Source organism: Gracilinanus agilis, chromosome 2 (genome assembly GCF_016433145.1).
Source record: "Gracilinanus agilis isolate LMUSP501 chromosome 2, AgileGrace, whole genome shotgun sequence".
Taxonomy (NCBI): domain Eukaryota; kingdom Metazoa; phylum Chordata; class Mammalia; order Didelphimorphia; family Didelphidae; genus Gracilinanus; species Gracilinanus agilis.
Window position 1 is genome coordinate 452132484 of NC_058131.1, and position 27467 is coordinate 452159950.

The 27467-nt window shown below is 35.4% G+C and overlaps 1 protein-coding gene across 1 annotated transcript in view; it reads right to left on the minus strand.

Moving 5' to 3' along the window:
* Positions 1 to 27467, minus strand: part of SOS2 (SOS Ras/Rho guanine nucleotide exchange factor 2) — a 174248-nt gene that overhangs the window by 105239 nt on the left and 41542 nt on the right. Inside the window, exons 2-5 of the mRNA XM_044659954.1 lie at positions 10014 to 10139; positions 7124 to 7255; positions 5260 to 5424; positions 300 to 503 (exon numbers count right to left, since the gene is read on the minus strand). Of these exons, the coding sequence (XP_044515889.1) occupies positions 300 to 503; positions 5260 to 5424; positions 7124 to 7255; positions 10014 to 10139 (627 nt within the window). The remainder of the gene's footprint in view (positions 1 to 299; positions 504 to 5259; positions 5425 to 7123; positions 7256 to 10013; positions 10140 to 27467) is intronic.

The following is a 27467-nucleotide window of genomic DNA, read 5'->3' on the forward strand; positions in this document are numbered from 1 at the left end:
ATCAAATCTTTATAGATGCTGATAAAGCTGATGACTTGAGCAACTGAAATTATCTGCTTTCTTTCCTAGAAATGTTTATATAATGTATTTTTGTTCTATTCACATGAATCTTAAAATTATTTTCATTTATTTCATTTATTTTATAATTTATAATTATATAATAATACAGGTATTTATATATTATAATATTATATATTATAAATATATATATATATATACATATATATAATTTAATTATTCTTAGCCTTTTTAACACATTTTGAGATAAAGAATATCCTAAACCTATGCATGGTACTTACCGAAGGTGCAAACAGTTTTTTGTTTGAAAGGAAAGCCTCTCGAAATACTTTTATTATAAGATTTAATTCCCGTAGATATTGTCTTTCTTCTGCGATTTCAGTTCTGACAAGGTCATAGTAATTTAGTTCACCTGAAGAAAAGGGTTCATCTTCACAAAGTGAAACCAAACCAATATCATCCTGATCAAACATGTCCATTAAAACCTGTGAAATATGAAACAGTATTTTTAAAATATCTATTGCTGATTTGGTTTAAATTAATTCAATGCTCTTTGTAATTATCATATGAACAAACAATAGGAATGTCCTGTTATTTAAGTTAACAGTTATGAGAAAATAAAGAGTCAAATTCATAAGCCAAGACTATTGCAAAATCCTCTTCCCAAGTCTCCCTGCCTCAACTCTTTCAATTCAACAAAGATTTATTAAGCTTTTACTCTGGCAAGATAACTGTATACTGTCTCCCCTTCTTCAATCCATCCCTTAAATACTGCTGACAGAATAATCTTTGTAATAAAAGTCAGTCTTTTTCTACTCAAAAACTCTTATGGAATTCCCTGTTTTCTGCCAAGTATACACACACACACACACACACACACACACACACACACACACACACACACAAAATAAGCATTTATTAAGCACTTTGGTGAGCACTGTGCTAAGTTCTACGGATACAAATAAAGGCAAAAACAGTTCTTGCCTTCAAGGAACTTATATTCTAATTGGAGAGACAACCTGCAAACAAGATATATATAGAGTAGATGGAAGGTACTCTAAAAGAGGAAGATATTAGGAGTTGGGGGTATGTGAGGAGACTGGGAAGAACCTCTTAAGTCTTGAAGGAAGTGAGGGAAGCTAAAACAGTAAGCATAATAGGAAGGTATTACAGGCATTCGAGACAGCTGGTGCAAAGGCATGGAGATGAGAGACACATATGTCATGATCAAGGAAGTGCAAGTAAGTCAGTGTTGCTGGAATATAGAGAACCATGAAGGAAGAAAGTAAAGTGCAAAAAGGCTGAAAAGGTAGAAGGGGATCTGTTTTCTTTCTTTCCAAAAAGGCTAGATCAGGTCCACCAACAATACCTTAATGTACCTGTCTTCACAAAGTCCTTCTGGCTTTTTTCCCACACATTTTCCATTTTTTGTCAATTTTGCCAATTTGATAGGCAGGTGGTACCTTAAGAGTCATCTTAAATTTGCATTTCTCTATTTATTAGTGAATCAGAGCATTTTTCGGCTATTAGTCAGTCTATTAGATAGTCTGGATTTTTTTCCTCTGAAAACTGCCTATTCATATCACTTGACTATAACTTCAAAGCCAATTTTCATTTCTATTTTAATGAATATAAGGATCTCTTTTAAAATTTACTGATAAGGTGTTAATGATATCACTTCTAAAAGATCAAAACAGCAAAGACAAAGGGTAAGTCACTATTATTTCTCAAACTACTGAACATTAAGATTACTATATGGATCTGGACAAACTATGGAAGCAAAAAGATAGGAACCTCAGTGCTCAGATTAATTTCATGCAGCATGGAAGTATAATCTTTATAGGATGAGGTTGCCCTAGGCATTAAAAGAATAATCAGAAATCAGAAAAGTTTTATATTTCAAAGGAACTTTCAGACTACATCTATAATAATTAAAATTATGAGGCTGCTAGTAGCTTAATAATTTTATTAAATCAAAGTAGTAAAAGTAAAGAGAGGGAAAATTAGGAAAGAGGTAGAGAGATACTTAGCTTACTAATCTATTTATTGGCCAACATGATGGGCCTGTGGCTAACTTTGACAATGGTTCCTCCAGCCTCCTCACTCCAATCAGAAGACCCCCAAAGACCACCTGGTCTCCACCCACTAGCTCTCACATATCACATCTCACAAACCAACCATAGTTTCTTAATTTGCCTGTGGAATCAGTTTCCTATCTTTGATTCCTTGGTTCAACTTCCTTTCTCTAAGGGCTTATCTATATTTGAATTTACTCAATGGTCTTTGACCTCCAGTTCACTGAGAGATAACATTAAACAAAGTGACATAATGGAGAGAGAAATTCTCTTCCAACACACTGTAGTGAGGAGGATTATTAGTTATTATGTAGGAGACCTAAGAGGAAGGGCTAGAGAATTCCAAATGGAATGGGGAAGCAGGAAGTGGGCCTTGCTCTCTGAGAAGGACTCCATGGTGGTTGGAACAAGCTGTAACTGACTCTGGGAGACCTCAGAGCTAGTGGAGTTGTACCCTGATTTCCTGGGATCTTGGAGAGTGGTGAAGGCTGAAAAGGCAGAAGACCTCAATCCTGCAAGTCAACACTGAGTAGGGAAGTGGCCTGTGATCCAGTGGACAGCTTGCAGTCACTCCCTATCTGGTTACTTTGGATCATCAGCTATGGAGGAGTTAGTTCCTGGCATCCTGAAAACATCTCTGGGATAGTTGTGAGACCCCAAGTTCAAGCCCTCTTCCTGAGGCCCTTAGCCAAGCTATCAAAACCTGGCAGAAGCCAGGTTGGCTAGGGATCTTACCCCTTTTGACTCCAGTCCTGGGTTGTTAGTCATAGTTTTACCTAACCCCCTTTCCAATCCCCTCATATTATAATTAAACTGTTTCCCTGTGTGGTTTTTAGTAATTTAAAGTCCTCATTGTGTGTATGTAATAATCTGAAGCTATTCCAGGCTGGGTGGGGCAGAGTGACAGTTAGGCTTAACTGCCATTTCTGTCAATGGTCACTCCCCCTTATAGTTAAACCTGGTTCCCTGGCTAATAAAGTCTTACCCATTGTCCCTTCCTGTCTCCTATCCACCCCACTGAGCCCACATTTAATATCTAAGTCAACTTCCCTGGTTTTCACCATTATAACACTTAAGGATTGGAATTAAATTTCTTAAACCTAGGTTATTTCCTCATAGACACAGAAAAACAAAATCTGATGGGAAAGTAAAACTTAACTTTTTAAAACATTAAAAATAAGAACTAAACTGCAACAAAGTGGATGCCCATCAACTAGGAAATGACAAAATAGTTTATGGTACATTAATTAAATGAATATGACAAATATAGAAAAACCTATAGCAACTGATATAAATTATAGTAAGCAGAACCAGTAAAACAATATCCACAATATATACAATAATGTGAATGGAAATAACTATAATAAAACAATCAAAACTGAATGTTATGGGCAGCTGGGTAGCTCAGTGGATTGAGAGCCAGGCCTAGAGACAGGAGGTCCTAGGTTCAAATCCGGCCTCAGACACTTCCCAGCTGTGTGACCCTGGGCAAGTCACTTGACCCCCACTGCCCACCCTTACCAATCTTCCACCTATAAGTCAATACACAGAAGTTAAAGGGTTTAAAATTAAAAAAAAAAATTAAAAAAAAAAAAAAAAAAAACTGAATGTTATAAAATCATAATGGGCAAACTTGAACCCAAAGAAAAGATATAATAATCATCTTAGAAATCACACCAATGTCAGTATACTACTCTTTCTTCTTTGAAGTGATAGGGGACTATGACTGAGGAACTATCTATTTAATATCAGACTTTTTCAATGTGTTGGTTAGTTTGTTGAACTGGTTTTTTCCTCTATGTTTTATTCTTTGTTATGAGAAATGGCACTTTGTGAAGGTGAAGGAAGGTTCCATGGTGAAGTGTAAGTGATATAAAAAGAAATGAAATGAATAAAAATTTATCTTAAAAAATAAAAGTTTGAATTTTGAAAAGAAAACAAGCTTTCCTGGAAATGAGGAAGGAAGAAAGATTGTATAGTAGGAAAGGGCACTAGAATTGGAATCAGAGACCTGAAAAAAATCTTGATTTGACAATTCTTACCCTATGATACCCTATATGTAACCCTATATGGCCTTGGGCAAGTCTCTTAACCCTCCTTGGATTCAGTATCCTAATTTAAAAAATGATGGGCCTCAGAGAGTTTCCTTTCCACTAGATCTTTAAAACAGACTCCACTACTTCATACCCTTAAAACCTTTGACAAATCACTCACACTCCTTGGGCCTCAGTTAAACATTTTTAAAATGAAGAAGTTGGACTCAGAGAACTCTTTTATCTCTAAAAGCTCTTGATCTCATAGTCCTAGTTTTTCAAAGGGCAATAAAACTTATTCTGTGGTGCCCACAAACCTGGTAAGCTACAAGGTCCAACAATAGAAGTTTACCTGTACTAGTTGCCTATGGCTCCCTGAGGGCTGGACCTGCCAACTTTAGCTCTTCTGTTCTGTCCTTCTACATTTATATCCTGTTCCTTTTCTCTTCTCTCTCTTTTACCTTTTATCTTTTAAAATGTCATTATACTTAAATAGCTTCATTTTCCTTGCTCTTTTTCTTTTCTAAAACAAGTGAGTAGAACTTTTAATTTATTAGCTCATTGATTCAAAACAAAAGAAACTAAATTAAATTTAAAATTGTATGCACTTTATTTTTTCTTTTTTTTAATTTAACCTTTTTCAATTAATAAAAATCTGTTTCTCTACCTGTTGCCTCCCTTCCCCATTGCAAAAAACAAAACAAAACAAAACAAACCCCCCAAAACATCCATGGACTTATATGGACCCCTGAAAAGAAAAAGGTTTCCCAACCTGATATAAAGTAAAAACTTGAAATAATCACCCACAAAATGCAGCCTATATTCCAACATCAACTGATAAAAAGATTTCCAGAATAACTGCAAAATCAATAATTTAAAAATTAAAGGAAATCAAAATGTTAAATAGAAAGCTGTGTGACCCTGGGCAAGTCAGTTCATCTTTCTGAGTCATAGTCTCCTCAGAAGTAAAATGAGGACAAAATCATGAGTACCTTCTACCTCACAAAATTATTATAAAGGAAGTGCTTTGTAAATCTTAAAATTTTTATTTAAATACAAAATATACTACTATTTATTAAAAGAAATGATGATTATGCTACAAATAAATTTAAAGAATTGTTCGTTCTTCTTACCTTATCTGCGCACATTGATACTTTAATGTCCTGCTGGGATATTTCATAATGTCTGATATTAAAAACATAATTACCAGCCAATTTCAAAATATCAGCTGAGATATACTCCAATACAGCCACAATATAAAGAGAGACATGATAATCTACTTTATACCCTAAAACTTCCTGTATAGGGAAAATGATGGGGGGGGGGAAAAGGATGCAATTGTTAATTTTTTAAAACAACATTCTCCTAAGTAACAAATTAATTAAAATCATTATTTAAATGCTGACCCTATTAAGAACTTTTTATGAATTTACCATCCAAAATAATGTGGCCTTTGAAACTGAAGAATGCTGAAATTAATTCTAAAACCTAAACAATATAAAGTGACCAAATGATGAATGAATATGTTTCCCACAGACGTGTAATGCAAAACAAAGACTCTCATTTGTCCTTTGTTCCAGAGAAGTTGGTTGACATAACTCTACCACCCTTTAATGATAAACTAGCCTGGCAATCCATTGTGATTAGAAAAAGCCCTGAACTGTATTTCTCTAGGTGTTACCAATTTCAATCCAGAAACCATTAGCTTTAATTTAATTTTTAAAGCATTAGCTTTAGTTAATACATATTGCTGTCTAAGAATTATAGAAACTCATCAACAACTTCCAATTTGATATAAGGTCATAGAGTCAAAATGCAGCATTTCGGCTTTTAATAATTGTTTTAAGCTTATTTTTGAAGAAAAGGATCAGAAGCCCTGGTATGATACAAAAGAATTTCACATAATATTCATTAAAAAAATGTTAAAGCGATATCTTGACTTAAAATGGATACAATTAACATTTTATTGAAGTTATCAAAACAAACATATAGGACACAAAAAATATATTTCTAAAATCCTGTATCAAAGAAAAAGAACATTCCTAAAATACGTCATAATGACTCAACACCAGCTTTAAAGAATTACTGAAGTCTTGAATTGCAGGTTGGATCTAAAAGCAGGGTACATGAAGCAACCGAGAATTATTTTTAAAAGGAATAATATGAGTCAATAATTCTGGGCATCTACTACATATAGAAAAGATTATATCAAGTGTCATGAGGAGTTAGTAAGAGAAATATTTAGTCCTAGTTATTAAGGAACTTACTATAAAACAGAGAAGACAGGAAAACTTTATTTAAAAAAGAAAACAACCACCAAGTAATGAAAATATATGAATGTATAACAAAATAGCTACAACTACAAAAAGACTAATCTAAATTGAAGTAATGTGGGGAAATATATAGGATGAAAAAGATGTTAGATATTAGAATGACAAGAATAAGTTAAGGAAGTCTGGAAAAGTTACATGGAAGAAGAGAACTTTGAAAAAAGATAAAATAATTTGGCAGGCATTTAAGGTCTTAGTCAATTTGCTGCTGTTATAAATGGACTTAATACTAAAAAATCCAACCCATGACTAAAGCATAAGTATAATAAATAATGGTGGTACATACATCCTATATACAACTACCCTCTGCCTTGGAGTAACATTTCTTTCTGCAAATATTCTTTCATGAAACATAATAAGGAATGGAAGCTTCCAAAAAATGTCTCAAGAGTATGGATTTATAGCATTGCTCTACAAATACAAAGAATATCAAAAATCAAAAGCTTTAATAGCTTAAAACTGCACTAAGCCTTTTGGAACACACTGTATAACTATGTATATGTAGGTACATACCTTAAGAAAGTTGACTGAATGATCAAATATTAAGCATTATTATGAGTAATGCTTCTATGCATTGGTTAAGAAAATGATTTTAAAACATACAACATGTATATAAATAAAAGGTTATCTGTAATAAAGACATGCCTTTTAATTTTATCTTACATACCTTCAATAAGGGATGAATTTTATCCACAGGTAACAAGAGAGGGGTCCTTCGTTTTCGTTTTTCTATGGCAGATTGGGCATCAGCAATAGCCCACTTGTCAATTGGATGAGGAAAAGTCTTTTGAACACGCTCCTATTCACATTATAAAAATACATTTGTACTTAAGTTTTCACAGAGACACTCATAAATACAAAACTAAAACAAAAAATTCAACTTTAACATTATCCTTAACCCTTACAAAGGATACTCATTATTTCCTGAGCCTTTCTAAAAGATTTTTTTTAATAGACTTGTACTTTCTGCAGGAACATAGCAAGATAAGGACAATATTCTCAGACATAGCAGGTCTGAGGTTGCAACACCTAACTTGTATGTCAGTCACTTTTCAGCTTGCTATTTGTCTAATTCCTATAGTAAGGTAACCTAAAGATTTCTTTGGATATATTCTCATTAATTACAAAAATTTCAACACCTCCCATACTTAATCCCAACTAGGTATGGCAACATCTAGCCTAAGAAACCTCAAAAATAACTATAACTTGGGATTTGCTTTAGGAAAAATAGTCCCATACCATTTAAATCATAATACCTTAAAAAGTCTCTTCATGAGAGTCATTTTCATTCTCTATACAAGGAAGGGATAGGAAACTGACCTATAATTTCACTGATTTAAAGAATTCTCTGGTGAGAAAATTCCCTCTACCAATTCAAGTTGGCACCTCCAAGAGCTGCCTACAGCACTGAGAGGTTGAGTGACCTGGGTCACAACAGGCAATACTTTCAGAGATGAGACTTGAACCCAAGTCTGGCTCCATGGCCAGCTTTCTACCACTATGCCATGCTGTCTCTGCTTATCATAAGATAAAGGTCAGTAGTTTAATTTAAAAAAAAAAAAAAAAGATTCCACCAGCTTCTCCAGCTTATTTTCAGTCATTTTCGGAACATAATTTTGTTATCCATCTCTTAGAGGTTCACTGTACCTCATTATAATTAGCTTTTATACTTTCTTAAAAAACAAAAATTAAAATAAATTTTCTAAGAAAAAATTTTCCTCATCTACTGTCTTCTCATTATCTCTCAAACTATTTCCATTAATTCTCTCTTCTTAGTTTCTTTACAGCTATGACAGCATTCTCTCATAAAATGACTACTAAACTTTACTCTTCAAGTTTCCCTGTGTCTTAGAGATAGTAACTATAACCTCTATGGAAAAGGATTTTGAGGCAGGTATGACAAGAATTCTTTAAGAGAGAAAGTTCTGAACACATATCTTCAGCAATAACAAGCAAGATGGTAACACAAGAGGAAAAAGGTGTCTCACATATAGATATGAAATGACATACCAGATAATTTTATAGCAAAGTTTCTAATGTAAAAGCTTCCATTCATATTAGAAAAAAATAAGTCTCTCTTGCTAATCTTAAAGGCATAATAAATAGAGATTCAATAATGGGGGGATATATGGGATATCTTATGGTAAAATCTGGGGTTCACTTATATTTTATCTGGGTTCAGAAGGGTGAGTAGGAGACAGGAATGGACTGGGACCAAATAAGTTGGGGAAACTGAGTTTGGCAGTTTGAGAAATGGCAGTTGACAGGAGTGACTGTTGGGCCTTACCTGTCACACTGCTCCACCTAGCCAGAGAGTCTGTGAAACCAGCAGGTAAATAACAAGAAGGTTTATAAACAAATAATTTAAAAAAATTATAGTCTGAAGAAGAGAAAAGGGGATTCTATTCTACCAGGTCAGGGAATGGACTTATCTACACTAAGCTAAAACTATAGCAGGGCAGGGAACAATGGAGATCAGGAATAAAAGTGGGATCCTCACTGCTGAATCCTGTCAAAATTCAGTGATGATACAGCTTTCCCAGGTCTTCAGCCAGTACTCCTTCAGTTGGGTAAGTCAGGGAGCTAAACTAACCTAAGTTAACCAGCAACTCAGGTTGGGCTTATAGTCTCTACCTAACTTCCCACAGGCAAAATGACTTTCCTCCCTCTGGATATCAGGATATCAGGATACAAACTCCACTTCCTCTGAGGTCTCCCAGGGGTCAGTTACAACTTGTCCCCAACCACCATGGAGTCCATCTCAGAAAAAGAAGCAACACTTCCTGCTTCCCCATTCCATTTAGAATTCTCCAGCCCTGCCTGCTAAATCTCCTTAAAGACTCATTTATTAATATTCCTCACAATAGACACTAGGTAGAATGATTGCCTAAGTCATTTTTAGGGGTAGATTTAGGATAGCTGGTGGTGAGATGCCTTTGAAAAAACAGAAAGATATAGTACTTTCTCAATTAACATTATGCTTTGAACAAATAAATTTTTATAAACATATAAAAATAATTTAATATATTTTAAGACATTACTCTCTAAACTTTTAACAAATTGAAAAATAACATCTTGAAAACAACTAACCAGAGGTAAAAACTATTGTTACTCCTTCAAACCCCTTTTTACAGATTCTAATTTAATTGCAAAAACAGACTTGGCAAATAAATGACTCAATTTTATAAATCCTTAAAAACCCTTCTAGCTAAAGAAGAACTTCTGCTTGTTGTTGTTGTTGTTGTTTTAATTAAAAGCACCCTCCTAATTTTAGAACAAATGAAGGAAAAGTAACAAATAACATAGTCTAATGTATTCTTTTTCAAAGCCAAACTGATACTAGCAAATACTTCTGTTTTAATTTCCTTTGAACTGAGAGCCAAAACAATTACTTTAAAATAAGCACTGCCCTAATTTGTAATGGGTGTTTTTAAAAGTTTGAGTTTACACAAGCTTAATTTTTTGAGTAATAATGGCATGGTACGTTTGTTATCATGAATTCTAAGGTAAATAACCCAATACATCTTTTGAAATAAAATTAACTTATCTCTTCTTACCTCTACATCCTGAACTGTCCTTGGCTGTGCAATGCATAATTTATTTAGCAGTTGAAGGATCAACTCTTCAATATAATAGAGAGAATCTTCTTTTGCTGAGAGATTGGGGTGAACTTGCTGCTGAACCTACAAAAATAATTACTTTATTATACTCGATAAAAAAAGATATTTAACAAAAGTCAAGACAACAGAATGTATAGAATTTGTAATAGTTTAATTAAAAACTTAAACAGATGAGACAAAAAATAAATTGCTTCTCATTCTTTTCCCTTGTAGGCTTTTTTTTTTTAATTATAGAGGATAACTTAGGAAGGTTATTGTTTTACAATGGTAGAGTTGCCCTGAGAAAATGATAGCCAAGAAGGAAAAAAGGAGATGAGATAAACATCACAGGAAAAGAGATGAAGCAATTTTAAAATGCTTTATAAAAATTCAGGAATTTTTAACATCTTCCCTCAAATAAATTATCCTTCATTTTGCTTTTAGCAAAATTCCTTTTTTTGTAAAATAGTTGTGAAGTGGTAATCAATTAAATTCAGAAGTGAACTAGAAGCAGAGAGTTCAGATGGGTAGTAATAATCTCTAAGAAAGCAGAAGTTGAGGATGACACCTAGGGAATGAGCCTAGGTAAACTGGAAAGATGGTGGTACCCCTGAAAGTAACAGGGATGTTCTGAAACAGAGGGATAGAAGGGGCAGTTTTGGACATGTTGAGTTTAAGATATCTGATAGTTCAGCTAATTCAAAATGTCCAATAGGCAACTGGTGAAGACTAAGAAGGACAGAATAAATCATTTGCATCGAAGTAATTAATGAGATCATGGCAACTTCTAAGATCACCAACAGAAATATGTAGGGGTCAGCAAACTACCTGAAGATCAAAATCTGTGAGCCAAGATAAGTTTTTTACATTCTTAAATACAATAAAACTTTATTGAAAAATGTAAAAACTACTCTTGGTTTATACAAGTAGTATGCCAACCCTTAGTATAGAGAGACAAGAGAAGAGGATCCAGGACAGAACGTTAGGGATACCCATAGTTTGTGGATGTGGCCTGGATCCAACAAAAAGATTGAGGACTGGTCAGACAAGTAGTAGAACCAGGATAGAATAGTGTCACAGAAACCTAGAGAGAAGAAGGTAATAGTTTTTCAAAAGCTGCAGAGGTTAAATATTGGGAGTGCAGGGCCATTAGATTTGGTTAACTTTGAAGAGAACAATTTCAGTTAAATGATCAGTCTGCAAAGAGTTTAGAAGACAGTATGAGGAGAGGAAATAGAGGCACTGATTATAAACAGTTTTTTCAAGAGTTAACCATGAAAAGGGAAGAGATACAGGACGATAGCTAGCTGGTGTAAAGAGTGCTCTAAGTATAGAAACAACATAAGGAGATGGAAAACAGTGTCAGGAGTCCAGATCTAAATAGAGTCTATACACCCAATCCAAAAGGTGGGTTGGAGGGAAAGAGCCTAGCCGAGTCACAAAGTCTCTAATAAGGAATTGAGACACTATAGATATGTAAACAGAAAATAATACTAAACTTTATATAAAAATATGGGTCAAAAGACATCCAAGGAAGTAAATCCAAAATAAAGAGCATAAAACCCTAAGTACAAGCAGAGCCTCAAAGAAAAAAAAACTGACTAAAAAAAAATAACTACATAAAATTAATCACAAAATTTAAAAATAAGAACTCTGGAGAAAAAAAGGGAAAAAGAGTTCAGAAAAGAAGGCAGAAAATTTCAGATTCCCTGAAAATTAGAAGAGGCCACATAGAACTCAATGACTCCAAGCCACAACAATAAAAAAGAAAATCACTGATTGAAAAAAATTATTTAGTGGCAAGCTGAGTACTTGGTACCAGGCTCTGATTACATTCTGTTAACATCTAACAACTTGGAATCTAGAAACTCCAAACTTGTAGCCTAGTAAGATCTGACGAACCCAAGTTTTAGGACTAGCTAAGTAAACTGGGGTTCATTAAATCTTTCCAGGCTACAAGTTTGGGGGCTTCTAGATTCCACATCAACACTTACTTATAAGTTGGAGACCCCAAAGCTTGTACTTGTTCCCTGTTCTTATGAGAATCCACCCTGAAGGGAATCTCAGTCTAGCAGTCTCAGAATGAATAAAGGACCCTAAGGTAAATGACACTCCCTGTCAGGTAGGGCCAAGCCCAAGCCAAGTGACTCTTTAGCACAGTGTCTCAGTCTCATAAGCAGAAGGTTCTGAGTTTGATCCTCGAAAGGAGGGTGTGTTACAGTGGGAGAAGCTTCTGGAGACAAAAGTCACAAGAGATTCCCTTCAGGGATCTTACTAGGCTACAAATTTGGGGTTTCTAGTATTTTGGCTTTTTTGGCTCTTAATTTTCCTCATAACCCTAGATTCCATGTTGACACATCAGGACAATTAAAAAAATTGAAAATTATTTTTAAGAAAGTACCAATGTATCTGACAAAGCCAAAGTAAATAGAGATCTGGTTAAAAGAGATAGGGAAGGTAATTACATTCTGATAAAAGGCAGTATAAACAATGAAGAAATAGTAGTACCCAACATGTATACACCAAAAGGTATAGCATCTAAATTTCTAAAGGAGAAACTGGCAGAGCTCAAGGAGGAAATAGTAAAACAATACTAGTAAGAGATCTGAACCTTCCCCTATCAGATCTAGATAAATCAAACCAAAAAATAAATAAGAAAGAGGTAAGAGAGGTGAATGAAATCCTAGAAAAATTAGAGTTAATAGATATGTAGAGAAAAATAAATAGAGACAAAAAGGAATGCACTTTTTTTTTTCAGCAGCACATGGTACATTCACAAAGATTGACCATGTACTAGGGCATAGAAACATGACAAACAAATGCAAAAGAGCAGAAATAATAAATGCAACCTTTTCAGATCATAATGCAATAAAATTAATACTTAGTAAGGATATATGGATAGGCAAATCAAAAATTAATTGCAAACTAAATAATATGATTCTCCAAAATCATTTAAAGAAAAAAATCATAGAAACAATTAACAATTTCATAGAAGAGAATGACAATGATAAGACATCCTACCAAAATATATGGGATGAAGCTAAGGCAGTACTCAGGGGGAAATTTATATCTTTGAGTGTATATATTAACAAATTAGGGAGGGCAAAAATCAAGGAATTGGGCATGCAAATCAAAAAACTAGAAAGTGAACAAATTAAAAATCGCCAGGTAAAAACTAAATTAGAGATCATAAAAATTAAAGGAGAAATTAACAAAATTGAAAGTAAAAGAACTATTGAATTAATAAATAAGACCAGAAGCTGGTACTTTGAAAAGACAAATAAAATTGACAAATAAAATTGATCAATCTAATAAAAAAAGGAAAGAAGAAAACCAAATTAACAGTATCAAAGATGAAAAGGGAGACCTCACCTCTAATGAAGAGGAAATTAAGGCAATCATTAAAAACTATTTTGCCCAATTATATGGCAATAAATATAGCAATCTAGTGATATGGATGAATATTTACAAAAACATAAATTAACAGTAGAAGAAATAGAATACCTAAAATAATCCCATATCAGAAAAAGTCATTGAACAAGCCATCAAAGAACTCCCTAAGAAAAAATCACCAGGGCCTGATGGATTCACAAGTGAATTCTATCACATTCAAAGAGCAACTAATCCCAATACTATACAAATTATTTGACATAATAAGCAAAGAAAGAGTTCTACCAAATTCCTTTTATGACACAAATATGGTACTGATCCCAAAAGATAAAAAAATAGAGAAAAAAACTACAGACCAATCTATTTAATGAACATAGATGCAAAAATCTTAAATAGGATACTAGCAAAAAAACTCCAGCAAGTGATTATGAGGGTTATTCATTATGATCAGGTGGGATTTATACCAGGAATGCAAGGATGCTTCAGTATTAGGAAAACCATCCACATAATTGACCATATCAACAAGTTAACAAAAACCACATGATTATCTCAATAGATGCTGAAAAAGCCTTTGACAAAACATAACAGCCATTCCTACTGAAAACACTAAAAAGTGTATGAATAGAAGGTCCTTTCCTAACAATAATAAACAGGATATATCTAAAACCATCAACAAGCATCATATGCAATAAGGATAAATTAGAAGCCTTCCCAATAAGATTAGGTGTGAAACAAGGATGCCCATTATCACCTCTATTATTTAACATTATACTAGAAACACTAACAATAGCAATTAGGGAAGAAAAAGAAATTGAAGGTATTAAAATAAGCAATGAGGAGACTAAGCTATCACTCTTTACAGATGATATGATAGTCTACTTAAAAAATCCTAGAGAATCAACTAAAAAGCTAGTGGAAACAATCAACAACTTTAGCAAAGTTGCAAGATACAAAATAAATGTACATAAATCATCAGCATTTCTATATATTTCCAACACATCTCAGCAGCAAGAGTTAGAAAGAGAAATGCCATTTAGAATCACCCTAGACCAGTGACGGGCAAACTATGGCTTGCGGGCCAGATATGTGAAATGTTCTACCCGGTTTCGTGACTTTATTCCTAATCTGATGAATACAATGAGTAGGATACAATACAATGAAACTTTGAAAGAGTTGCCTTAGAAACAAACTGAAAGAGGAGCATTTCCTTTCCTTTGGCACCCCTCTTTAAAAAGTTTGCCCATCACTGCCCTAGACAATACAAAATACTTAGGAATCTATCTACAAAACAAAACAAAAAGGAATTATACGAACACAACTACAAAACCCTTTCCAAACAATTAAAACTAGATCTAAACAATTGGAAAAACATTGATTGCTCATAATTAAAATGACCCTTCTACCCAAATTAATTTATTTATTTAGTGCCATACCTATCAAAGTACCAAGAAACATTTTTACTGAATTAGAAAAAACTATAACAAAGTTCATTTGGAAGAACAAAAGATCAAGAATATCAAGGGAAATAATGAAAAAAAGTGAAGGAAGGTGGCCTAACAGTACCAGATCTTAAACTGTACTATAAAGCATCAGTCATCAAAACAATATGGTACTGGCTAAGAGACAAAAGGGAGGATCAGTGGAATAGACTTGAGGTAAGTGACTTCAGTAAGTCAGTCTATGCTAAAGAGCCCAGCTTTGGGGACAAAAATCCACTATTTGACAAAAACTGCTGGGAAAATTGGAAAAAAATATGGGAGAGATGAGGTTTAGATCAACATCTCATACCCTTCACCAAGATAAATTCAGAATGGGTGAATGTCTTGAATATAAAGAAGAAAACTATAAGTAAATAAGGTGAACACAGAATAGTATACTTATGGGGGAGCAGCTGGTTAGCTCAGTGGATTGAGAGTCAGGCCTAGAGACTGGAGGTCCTAGGTTCAAATCTGGCCTCAGACACTTCCCAGCTGTGTGACCCTGGGCAAGTCACTTGAACCCCATTGCCCACCCTTACCACTCTTCCACTTAGGAGCCAATGCACAGAAGTTAAGGGTTAAAAAATAAAGATAGTATACTTATCAGATCTATGGGAAAGGAATGATTTTAAAACCAAGCAAGAGTTAGAGAAAATTACAAAATGTAAAATAAATAATTTTGATTACATTAAATTAAAAAGGTTTTGCACAAACAAAACCAATGCAACCAAAATTAGAAGGGAATCAACAAATTGGGAAAAAATCTTTATAACAAAAAACTCTGACAAAGGTCTAATTACTCAAATATACAAGGAGCTAAATCAATTGTACAAAAAAATCAAGCCATTCCCCAATTGATAAGTGGGCAAGGAACATGAATAGGTAATTTTCAGATAAAGATATCAAAACTATCAATAAACACATAAAGTGTTCTAAATCTCTTATAATTAGAGAAATGTAAATCAAAACAACTCTGAGGTACCACCTCACACCTAGCAGATTGGCTAAAATGATAGCAGGGGAGAGTAATGAATGTTGGAGGGGATGTGGCAAAATTGGGACATTAATGCATTGCTGGTGGAGTTGTGAATTGATCCAACCATTTTGGATGGCAATTTGGAACTATGCCCAAAGGGCTTTAAAAGACTGATTCAGCCACATCAATCCTGGGTTTATACCCCAAAGAAATCATAAGGAAAAAGACATGTACAAAAATATTGCCACACTCTTTGTAGTGGCAAAAAACTGGAAAACGAGGGGATGCCCTTCAATTGTGGAAAGGCTGAACAAACTGTAGTATCTGCTGGTGATGGAATACTCCTGTGCTCAAGGAATAATAAACTGGAGGAATTCTATGTGAACTGGAATGACCTCCAGGAATTGATGCAGAGTGAAAGGAGCAGAGCCAGAAGAACATTGTACACAGAGACTGATACACTGTGGTACAACAGAACGTAATGGACTTCTGTACTGGCAGCAACACAATGACCCAGCACAATTCTGAGTAATCTACGGAAAAGAATACTATCCACGTTCAGAGGAAGAACTATGATAGAAGAAAAACAACTGCTTGAACACATGGGTTGATGCGGATATGATCTGGGATGTAGACTCTAAAAGACCACCCCAGTGCAATTATCAATAATATGGAAATAGGTCTTGATCAATGACACATGTAAAAACCAGTGGAAATGTGTATCGGCTATAGAGGGTGGGGAAGTTGGACTGGGGGAGGGGAGAGTAAGAACATGAATCATGTAACCATGGGAAAAATTTCTAAAAATAAAAAAAAGAATACAAAAGTAATTACATATTGTATTTAATATTATTTTAACCACATAATATAATAATAATAGTGTAACCACAGTAAAATTTTAAAAGCTGCTTAAAAAAAAAAGAAAGCAAATTCCAATGCCTTCCTTGGAGCTCACCACATGTTTTTGCACCTCTACTGTTTTCTTATTTCTTTAATTTTTCAACCCCAAACAACTTAAAAGGCTGGCACAAAAGATCTATTACACTATAGCAGAAGTGGATCGCAAAGCAACATACTATGGCAGGTATGTGCAAGGACTCTCCCTCACCCTGAGACTATGACCCAGGACTTCAGGCTTTATGGGTTATGTTGCTCCAGATTTCATTTAAAGGCATTATGTCAGATTTGTTTAGAGATTAATTTGATAGACATAAGATGGTTCTGTGTACTTTCTCTGAAAAATTTAAGGAATTTACTACAAAAAACAACATGACCCGGAAAATAGGAAGAAAACATGTAAGAATCACTGGACTCCCTGAAAACCACAATCAAGTTTTAAAAGCCTGGAAAACATATTTCAAGAAATTAAAAATGAAAATTACAGATTTACCAGAAACAGAGGACAAAGTAGGGGGGGAAAATAAGATAATGAATATGTCACTTTGGGGAAAAAAAAACCTTCAAAATAAAAACTCCCAAGAATATCATAGCCAAAACCTAAAACAAGCAAGTCAAAAAAACTCAAAAAACAAAAAGCACTGCAAGCAAACAGAATGAAGTACAACTGAACAAGTCAGGAACACATGCTTTAGTAGTATTTACAAAAAAGGTGAGAAAACCTTAGAATATAATATTCCTAAAAGCAAAAGACAAAGGCTTACAACCAAGAATAAATTGCCTCAAATACTTCCCCCTTCTTAATAAAGAAATGATAGGGAAAAAGATATAGAATGTGACAAATTTTCAGATATGGCAATGTATCCCTAAGAATAAAAACCAGGAGCCACATTATGGGGAGAAATGCTGGAAGCTTTTCCATTATGATCAGTATGTCCATAATCATCACTATTATTTAAAATTCCACTAAGACCCTGGAAGACCCTATCTACAGGAAATGATGAAGTTTCCTTTGCCAATTCGACCACTGTCAACATTGTTCTGGTTCATCCAAGAACTTTTCAAACTCAGTTTTCAGTCTTTGATTAAACAGATAAGTAGATGGAGTATAAATCTAGACCAAAGCAAATTTTTTTCACTTTCTTAATTTTTTTGTTTCTTTCCACAAAAGCGCTAATATGGGAAAATGTTTTGTTTTTTTTGGGGGGGGAGGGGAATCATAGTTTCGTTTATTTTCATAGGAGACAGAAGGTAACAAGTGCATGACAGAGAAGCTCAAAAAAGCATCATCATCAAGCTGTGCTAAGGATATTGCAAGACATAACTTCAGGGAAAAATCTGTGCAAACTTCATCTTCCTACTCAGCATCACAGAGTCAAAATAAATTCAAAATTAGTTCTTTAAATAGTTAAGTTTATGTTAGGCCAAAATATCTTTGAGAAACAAGAGTGTAGATGCCTGCCCCCTCTTAGGACCAAATACCAAGATTTACGAAAGGGAATAAAAAGGGTAAAACAAAACAAAAGAAAGCCAACACTGCTATTAAGATTTTCCTTTTAATATGCCATGAGTTACCTTAATTGTTGGGAAAATGTTTTACATAACATGTAAAAATATACATGAGATTGCTTACCATCTTGGAGGGGAAAGGTGGAATTCAAGACTCAAAAGTCTTTTTTTTACAAAATTGGAAACTGGAGGGCAGCTGGGTCACTCAGTGTATTAAGAGTCAGGTCTAGTGACAGGAGGTCTGAGATTCAAATCTGGCCTCAGACACTTCCTAGTTATGTGATCCTGAACAAGTCACTTAATCTCCATTGCCTAGCCCTGACCACTCTTCTGCCTTGGAACCAATACATAGTATTGTTTCTAAGACAGATGGTAAGGGTTTTAAAAAACTGGAAACATGTTTTTACATGTAATTAGGAAAAATTTTAATTTAATTTTAAAAAATGTTAATCCATCTCGTCCTGGAATTTTTTTCCTTTGGGAGTTACTTATGTCTTGTTCAATTTCCTTTTCTTAGATTGAGTTACTTTAAATTATCTATTTCTTTTACACTAATCTGAGTATTTCATATTTTTGTAAATATTTATCAATTTTGTTGGCATATAATTGGGCAAAAGAGTAATTATGTTCTTATGTTTCTTTTTTACTTTTTCTATGTATTATGTTTTCATTTTGACATTTCAGTTTGACAGCCTGGCTTTCTCCTCTCTTTTTGAAATTAAACTAGTTAATGGTTTGTTGATTTTATTTGTTTGGGTTTTTTTTTTGTTTGTTTGTTTGTTTTCAAAAATCTAGCCTCTAGTTTTGTTTTAGCAATTCTGTGGACTAGTTTGGGCGGGGTGGAATCGCCCTCAGGTTGGTTAATCTATTCATTTATTTTCAGATTTTGGTGATTAGTTATGGGTCGTTTGAATTTTTGCTTTTTCAAGGTTTCTTAGGTATATACTTGATTCACTGATCTGTTCTTTCTCTCTAATTTAGAGGTATGAAATTTCCCCTAAGGACTGCTTTGGGTTTGTCTAAAAAGTTTTGATATTGTCTGTTAGTTCTCATTTTCTTCGATGAAATATCTACTGCTTCTATGATGTGTTTGTTCATTGTTATATCAATTCTTTAGGACTGAATAAATCTGTAAATTTGAATCTGTTCTTCAAAGAACTCAAATTATACTATTTGTTACATTGTCTAGTATTTGTTTTTTTCTGTACTTGTTTATAAAGTTATATGCCTTAGAGCATTTAGTATATAGTATTAAACTTGAAGTCAAGAAGATCTGAATTTAAACCCTACCTCAGACATTTACTAGCTATGTAAATTAACCTGTCTGCCTCAATTTCCTTATCTGTAAAATGGGGGAGGGAAGGGGCAGAATAGCACTTACTTCCCAGATTGTTGTAAGGATTGTGTCATTTGGAATTACCTGACACCTCCCACTTCCTTTGTGGGAAGTGTCAGGGAAAGTATAAAAGAGAAAGTTTTTTTCTCTCTATACTGGAAGCTCTGCTCTCTGGATCCTGGGAGCTCTCTCTACCCTGGAGTGCTCTCTATCCTTAGACCCTGATTTCTCTCTTGGCGCCTTTTCCCCTTTCTTCCTACCTCCTAGTTTTCCCTAGACCTTCCCCTTTCTAATTAAAATAAAACCTAGCTCTTCAAAACCCTAAAGTTGCTCTCTGATCATTTATTTGAGCCCCTGAAGGGCTCTAATCAATTTCCAGAGCTGGGGACCTCTACCTTCCTTTCCCTTCCTCTACCTTCCTCTCTCCTTTCTCCCATTCCATCCTACCTTCCTCCCTTCCTCCCTTCACTTCCCCCCTCACAGGATAAAGTGCTTTACAAAAATAAAGGTGCTATATAAATGCTAGATATTATTATCATTATGATTGTTTACATTCAGTAATCACCAAAGTGCTGTCATATCTATTTTAAACTTTTATTCTTCTTAATCTTTTTGTTATATATGCTTAAGTCTGATGAGGCACATTAAGGTACTCAACTATTATAGTTTTGTTTTTTTTTTAAACCCTTAACTTCTGTGTATTGGCTCCTAGGTGGAAGAGTTGTAAGGGTGGACAATGGGGGTCAAGTGACTTGCCTAGGGTCAACAGCTGGGAAGTGTCTGAGGCCGGATTTGAACCTAGGACCTCCTGTCTCTAGGCCTGACTTTCAATCCACTGAGCTACCCAGCTGCCCCCTCAACTATTATAGTTTTGCTATCTTCTCACAGCAATTCAATTAATTTCCTTTAAGTATATAGATGTTATGTTATTCAAAATATTACATATTAAGTTCTGATACTATTTCATTACATGGGTTTTCTTTAAAGCATAATGTGGTTTCTGTTTATAGCTTTTAACTATGCCTATTTCTACTGTTGCCCTCTCTGAGATCATAATTACTACCTCTCCTATTGAGGGTTCACATGAGGCATAATAAATTCTCCTTGAGTAACTTAATTTAACTCAATGTGTGAACCCTCTTGTTTCAAGTGTGTTTCTTAAATAAACAATACATTAACTAGATTCTGCTTTCCAAAACCATTCATATTTATAATTATAAGTATACAGAACACACTTTTCCCCATTCATTATATTCTCTCACTTTTTTCATCATTTTGCCTGCCCCCCCCATCTTTTGCAAAGAAAAGGGATATGATCAACACTAATGATCTTTAATTGAAATGATGTGTTTCTTCATACTCCTTTTCTTTTACCCAGACCCTAATCTTAAAACTCCCTCTCTCATTCTCTTTCCCTATTGAACTGTTTATGTGTATGTGTATGTGTGTGTGTGTTTTCAACAATCCTTCATCTGATTTTGACAAGAAGTTCATGTGGTTCTTGGGCATTTCTCTACTCCTATTCCTTCCTCCTAAGAAATAATAAATTTCTCCCCCTTCTGCCTCCTTTTTATTCTCTTGGGATCATCTAAACAGAACAAATTCACTTCTATTTCTCTTCTTTAACTCCCATCTATGACTGCAATTAATTAAAAAGCATTTATTAAGGAGGTTCCGGGTTAAGATGGCGGCAGAGTAAGAAGCAGCTCTTAACCTCTCCTGACCAAAACACACAAAACTCCTCAAGGGGACATAAAAACAAGTCCAGACGAACGGAGGAACCCCACAACAGGGCACAGTGTGGAAGGTACGTGGAATCGAGGCATTTCCATGCTATAAATGGGTGAAACAGCTCTCACTAAATCGCGGGCTGAGCAACCAACTCACCCCCACCCCCACCACACACAACACCTATAGCGCCGAAGCCAGCTAGGAAGAGGTGGAGCAAGTTTGGGGCACCCATTGAGTCATTGGTGGCTCCGGGGCCTGTTCCTGAGAGCAGCAAGATTTAGGACCCCAGGAAGCTAGCGAGCGCTTACGGAATTTGAGCTCGGGAGCAGGATGCCGGGAGTGGACGCTGGGCGCAAAGCGCAGGCTGAGAGCGCAGGCACGAGTGGAGGCGTGGGTGGAGGCAGACACAGCCACAAGCTAAAGCTCTGAAACCCTGAGTGGGGAACCACTGCAGAAGGGTATACGACCGTGGAAGCAGCTCCCTGAGACTTGTAAAGAAACCTCCAGCAGAGGATCAAGCAAGGGGGTCCACCAGGGGGCTTGACCTTGGAAAAAACCAGAACTCAGACCTCAGGAGCCAAAAGACCATGGACAGACCCTGAGCGCAAGGATAAACCTGAGAAGCTGCTGGGCTAACTATAGCTACCCAGTCTCAGGAAGCTCAGAAGAGAAAGATTAACAACAAGAAAAAGAAGTCTTTAACACTCGAAAACTTTTACACAGAGAAAATCCAGACAACCGAGCAAACAGAGGAGGAGAACAAACAAGGATCCAGACCCTCCTCAAATAAGGAAAAATCCTCACAAGCTATGGAAGAGTTCAAAACTGAGATTTTGGGGAAAATGGAAGAGATCTGGCAAGAAAATAACAGTTTAAAAGGTAGAATCTTGCAATTGGAAAGTGAGGCTCAGAAACCAAATGAAATGATAAGCAAATTGAACAACAGAAATGACCAGATTGAAAAGGAATACCAGAAGATTATAGCCGAAAACCAAAAGATTATAGCCGAAAACCAATCCCTAAAGGCTAGAATTGAGCAACTGGAAGTTAATGATCTCTCAAGACAACAAGAACAAATAAAACAAAGTCAAAAGACTGAAAAAATAGAAGGAAACATGAAATATCTCAACGAGAGAGTGACAGACCAAGAAAACCAGTCTAGAAGAGACAATTTGAGAATAATTGGTCTTCCAGAAAAACCAGAAATTAATAGAAACCTGGACTCCATACTAACAGAAATAATCCAGCAAAATTGCCCTGAAGTCCTACAACAAGAGGGCAATATAGACATTGAAAGGATTCATAGAACACCTGCGACATTCGATCCAGAAAAGAAAACACCCAGAAATATAATTGCAAAATTCAAGAGTTTCCAAGCAAAAGAAAAAATATTACAAGAAGCCAGAAAGAAACAATTCAAATATCAAGGAGCACCAATCAGGATCACACAGGATCTGGCAGCCTCCACGCTAAAAGACCGCAAGGCGTGGAATACAATATTCAGAAAGGCAAGAGAGCTGGGCCTGCATCCACGGATCAACTACCCATCAAAATTGACTATATATTTCCAGGGGAAAGTATGGGCATTCAACAAAATTGAAGAATTCCAGGTATTTGCACAGAAACGACCAGGGCTAAATGGAAAGTTTGATATCCAACCACAAAAATCGAGAGAAACATAAAATAAGATACAGAGGGGAAAGAAAAAAAACTTATAATTTTTAAATTTGCCTTTTTAAGGGCCTCAGTGAGATCTAATTATCTGTATTCCTATGTAGAGAAATGTTATGTATAATTCTCTGTAGTGAACTCTATTCACTATTATAATATTCACTATTATAGTAATAAGAAGAATAATTCACAGGGTGAGGGTGGAACACTAAATAATCTAAGATGGCATGGGGGATGGGAAAGAGGGGGTGAATAGCAGGGGACACTAAGAGAAACTCGAGTGAATAAGAAAATAGGATATTCTATTACACACAAAGAGGGCATGGGAGGGAGAGGGGACAAATACTATTATAAGAAGGAGAGGAAGAGAGCATTAAGAGGTAATAATCAAACATTACTCTCAGTGTAATCAACCCAGAGAGGGAAGAGTAGCTATACTATCCATTGGGACATAAAACTCTTATCTAACCCTTCTGAGAAAGTTAGAAGGGATAAACCAAGGGGAGCAGAGGAGTGGGGAGGACAAAAAAAGGGAGGGGAGAAGGGGGAGGGAATTCATAAGGCCTTTAAAAACAAAAAGAGGGGGAAAAATAAGGGAGGGGGTAGAAAGGGAAGTTAATCAAGGGAGGGGATAAGGGATAGCGGCTCAATAGCAAACCACTGGTTTAAAAGGAAAAAAGTATAAGGAAAAAGCGGTAGGAATGGGGGAGGATTTGAAAATGTCAGCAAATGCACAACTGATGATTATAACTCTGAATGTGAATGGGATGAACTCACTCATAAAACGGAAGCAAATAGCAGAGTGGATTAGAAACCAAAATCCCACCATATGTTGTCTACAAGAAACACATATGAGGCGGGTGGACATACACAAGTTTAAGGTTCAGGGTTTGAGCAAAATCTTTTGGGCGTCAAATGAGAAAAAGAAGGCAGGAGTGGCTATTATGATCTCTGACAAAGCCAAAGTAAAAAAAGATATGATTAAAAAAGACAGGAAAGGTCATTACATCCTGATTAAAGCAGTATAAACAATGAGGAAATAACACTGCTCAATATTTATGCTCCAAGTGGCATAGCACCCAAATTCATAAAAATTAGATTTAATTGATATGTGGAGAAAAATAAATAGGTACAAAAAGGAATATACCTTCTCAGCTGCTGTAAAAGTGAAAATTGGGAAAATGCCATCTAGAAGTGTATATATTTCTATGGACATGGGAAATGTATCAAAACTACATTTCCCGTGATCCAACTGGCTTCCGTTTCCGGGTCTTTGGGCTTGGAAAGATCTTGACGCAGGGAAGAGCTTAAATTTCCCGGGTTAGGAGGGAGTGGCCTCTTTTCGAGTAGGCTCTTGGCCAGGAAACAGGAGACAGTAATGGAGGTGGCAGTTTTGAATGCTTACAAGTGCGTGGTCTAATGATTATATCTATAAACATGGCTTTAATTAAAATACTAATATATATATTTATACGAGCCTTTATCATTTTTAATATTTATAATTTGGCGAACCAGAAGGTCGAAATTCGAACTCTAAATCTTCCAGATAGCCTAACTATAGCCATGCCTGCTTTTTGGCCATCTGGCTCAGCTCTTTTGAGCACTTTTTTAAAAAAGGAAATTGACTTTCCTTGCCATGCTTTTGCTGAAAGCAAGAGCATGTTTTTGCCTCCGGCGGGACTCAGCCGGCCAGTCAAGCCCAAGCCACCTTGGGAGGGAGGTCAGGCCAGTCGATTCGGGCTTTTGGCTTTACACTAAAATGCCGGAGCCCAGCCAGTGTGTCTCTGCCGCTGCTCTCCTGACTCCTGACTTGACCTCCATTCCTACTGCTGATCTCCTGACTACAAGCCGACACCATCGTCCCAGTGCCTGTGATCTCCCATCCTGACTGCTGGAGTCCAGAACCCCGAGCCCCAACAGCGAACCCAGTCCTTACTTGCCGAGATCTCGACCTCCAGAGACTGCTTCAGCTCTGCCACAAACCATTTGGGTAGTATATTCCCCTTTTTCCCTATTTCTAGCCTTCCACGTGTTTCTCTAAAGACCTAATTTACCCACCCACACAAGCTCTACAAGTGGGATTTTCTACAAAGACCCGACACCACGTGGACCTATCGTTTACCCTTAATGGGGCGGAATGGCCTATTCAGACTTGCTTGTGATTAAAAACTGAACTCAGGGGGGAAATATTCACCCCCATAACTGCTCAGAACTTTGAACTTGGAAAAAAAAAACCCTTAAACTCAGCAGAACTCAATCAAAAGAACCTTAAATTGAAACCAGGGGTGAACTTTTAAAACCTCGGAACTGAATGAGCTTTATTTCTGTTTTAAAAAGACTGTATCTTACTGTATATTGTTAATTACTTTTGTAAATTAATCTTGCTTATTTCATTGATTTTCCTGTTGCACTGAATCATTTTACGCTAATGAAGTTACTGCTTATGATGTTATTATATTTCCTATTTTACTTAAAGCTTACTATATCAAAAATAATGCGGTTATATGTACCACCTATGAACATCTTATAGAGCACATGTCTTTAAAAATTTATTGTGTCTTGGTAATTGCAAAGAACCTTGAAAGTTTTCCATGCTTTGAATATTACCTTGTAATTTTACAAGAGATCTTTTTAACTTTTACTCTAAATCCTTAAGAATTGTCTTAAAGGATAAAGCTCTTATATATTTTATTATAAGATATTATTGCCTTAAATGGGTAGAAGCATTTCCTACCCAGGATTTTTTTAAATACAGAGAGTCAAGGAGCTCCTGTATATTCTTTGCTATGGAAGCAATAACAGCATTTGCCAAGATTTAAAAGTTGTAACAAGTATATGATTTTGAACATCATTATTTATTGTTTTAAAATGTGCTATTGGAAATAATGGTACTCTATCTGAATGTGCATTGTTAATCTGCTATTTTGTAAAACCCACTTTCTCTCACAGAAAGTCTCATTTTTGGGTAACATAACCCTTCTAGTTCTATATATATATATATTTTTTTTTATTTTTAAAACATTTTTTTATGAGAGCAATTGATTTTTCCATTTTCTCATCTTGTACTGGAAGTACATATATAACCATTATTTATCCTTTATCTTTTTTCTGATTCTACAGCAAATACCTGAGCCTATAGGACTGTGATTTAAATGCTTCTCTGATTCCAGAAGGGAATATGAAAGCCGTTAATAGTGCTAAAGAAAGCACATGGTCAGAGACTTGACTGACTAAGATCTGCATAATTGCAGAAGTTCTATGCCAATACTTTAGGGCTTGGAAATTGGGGTTTGAGTCCTAGAGTCCCAGTCTTTTCTAAAATTTTAGAGGACGTGGGTCCCCTCGACTTAGATTCCTAGAAAGCACCTAAGATTGGTTATTTTATTTGGCTCACTTCCCTAAAAAGCTGATGATAAGTCATATCAGAGAGAGACATTTTCCTTAAGTCCTGGCCCAGAATGAGAAATTGCACACTGCTGAATTCACTTTACTTAGACCTTCATTCAAAGGTCTAAGTTTATTTTCCCCAGATTTTTGCACATTTCATTCACAAGTTAATTTTTTCTTCTTTTTTCTTGAATTTTGTTCTTTGTATTTTGCCATCCTTAGCTGACCTGAGGTACCTTTTTTTTTTAAAAAAAAAAAGGTGTGTTTAAGATTTACCTCACGGGGATATCTGTTAAGTTTTTTAAAATTCGATAATGTGAAAATATATGTATATTTAACTCTTTTAGGAGTAATTTCACGGGGAATTGTATGAATCTTAGAAGAAAATGTATGTTTTGTAATCTATAATGTAAAGTTTAAATTCTTTTGAGAATAATTTCAGGGTAAGGATCTTGCCATCTCCCCCAAATCCAGACGACGAACTTGTTTGATGAGGACACATGAAGATGTCAGAAAAGCCTTCACTGTACCATGAAGACTAAACTTTGAACTTTGGGGTGCAGTTGATTGAACTATGGGGAGTTGAAATTGAGTTGTATATATTGTTTTAAATTGTACACAGTTGTGCCAGTGGGGGACAGCCCCCAAATTGGTTTTTTGTCAATGCGGCTAATTTTAACCATTTGTTCATCTATTTCTTTTATCCCCAAATTTCCTGAAAAATTTATAAGTTGTTTATTTTTACAGGTCCAGCGAAGAAAAAAGGACTAACCTTTTTTTTTTGCCGGACCTCACGGGGAATTGTAAAAGTGAAAATTGGGAAAATGCCATCTAGAAGTGTATATATTTCTATGGACATGGGAAATGTATCAAAACTACATTTCCCGTGATCCAACTGGCTTCCGTTTCCGGGTCTTTGGGCTTGGGGAGGCCGACGTCTTGACGCAGGGAAGAGCTTAAATCTCCCAGGTTAGGAGGGAGTGGCCTCTTTTCGAGTAGGCTCTTGGCCAGGAAACAGGAGACAGTAATGGAGGCGG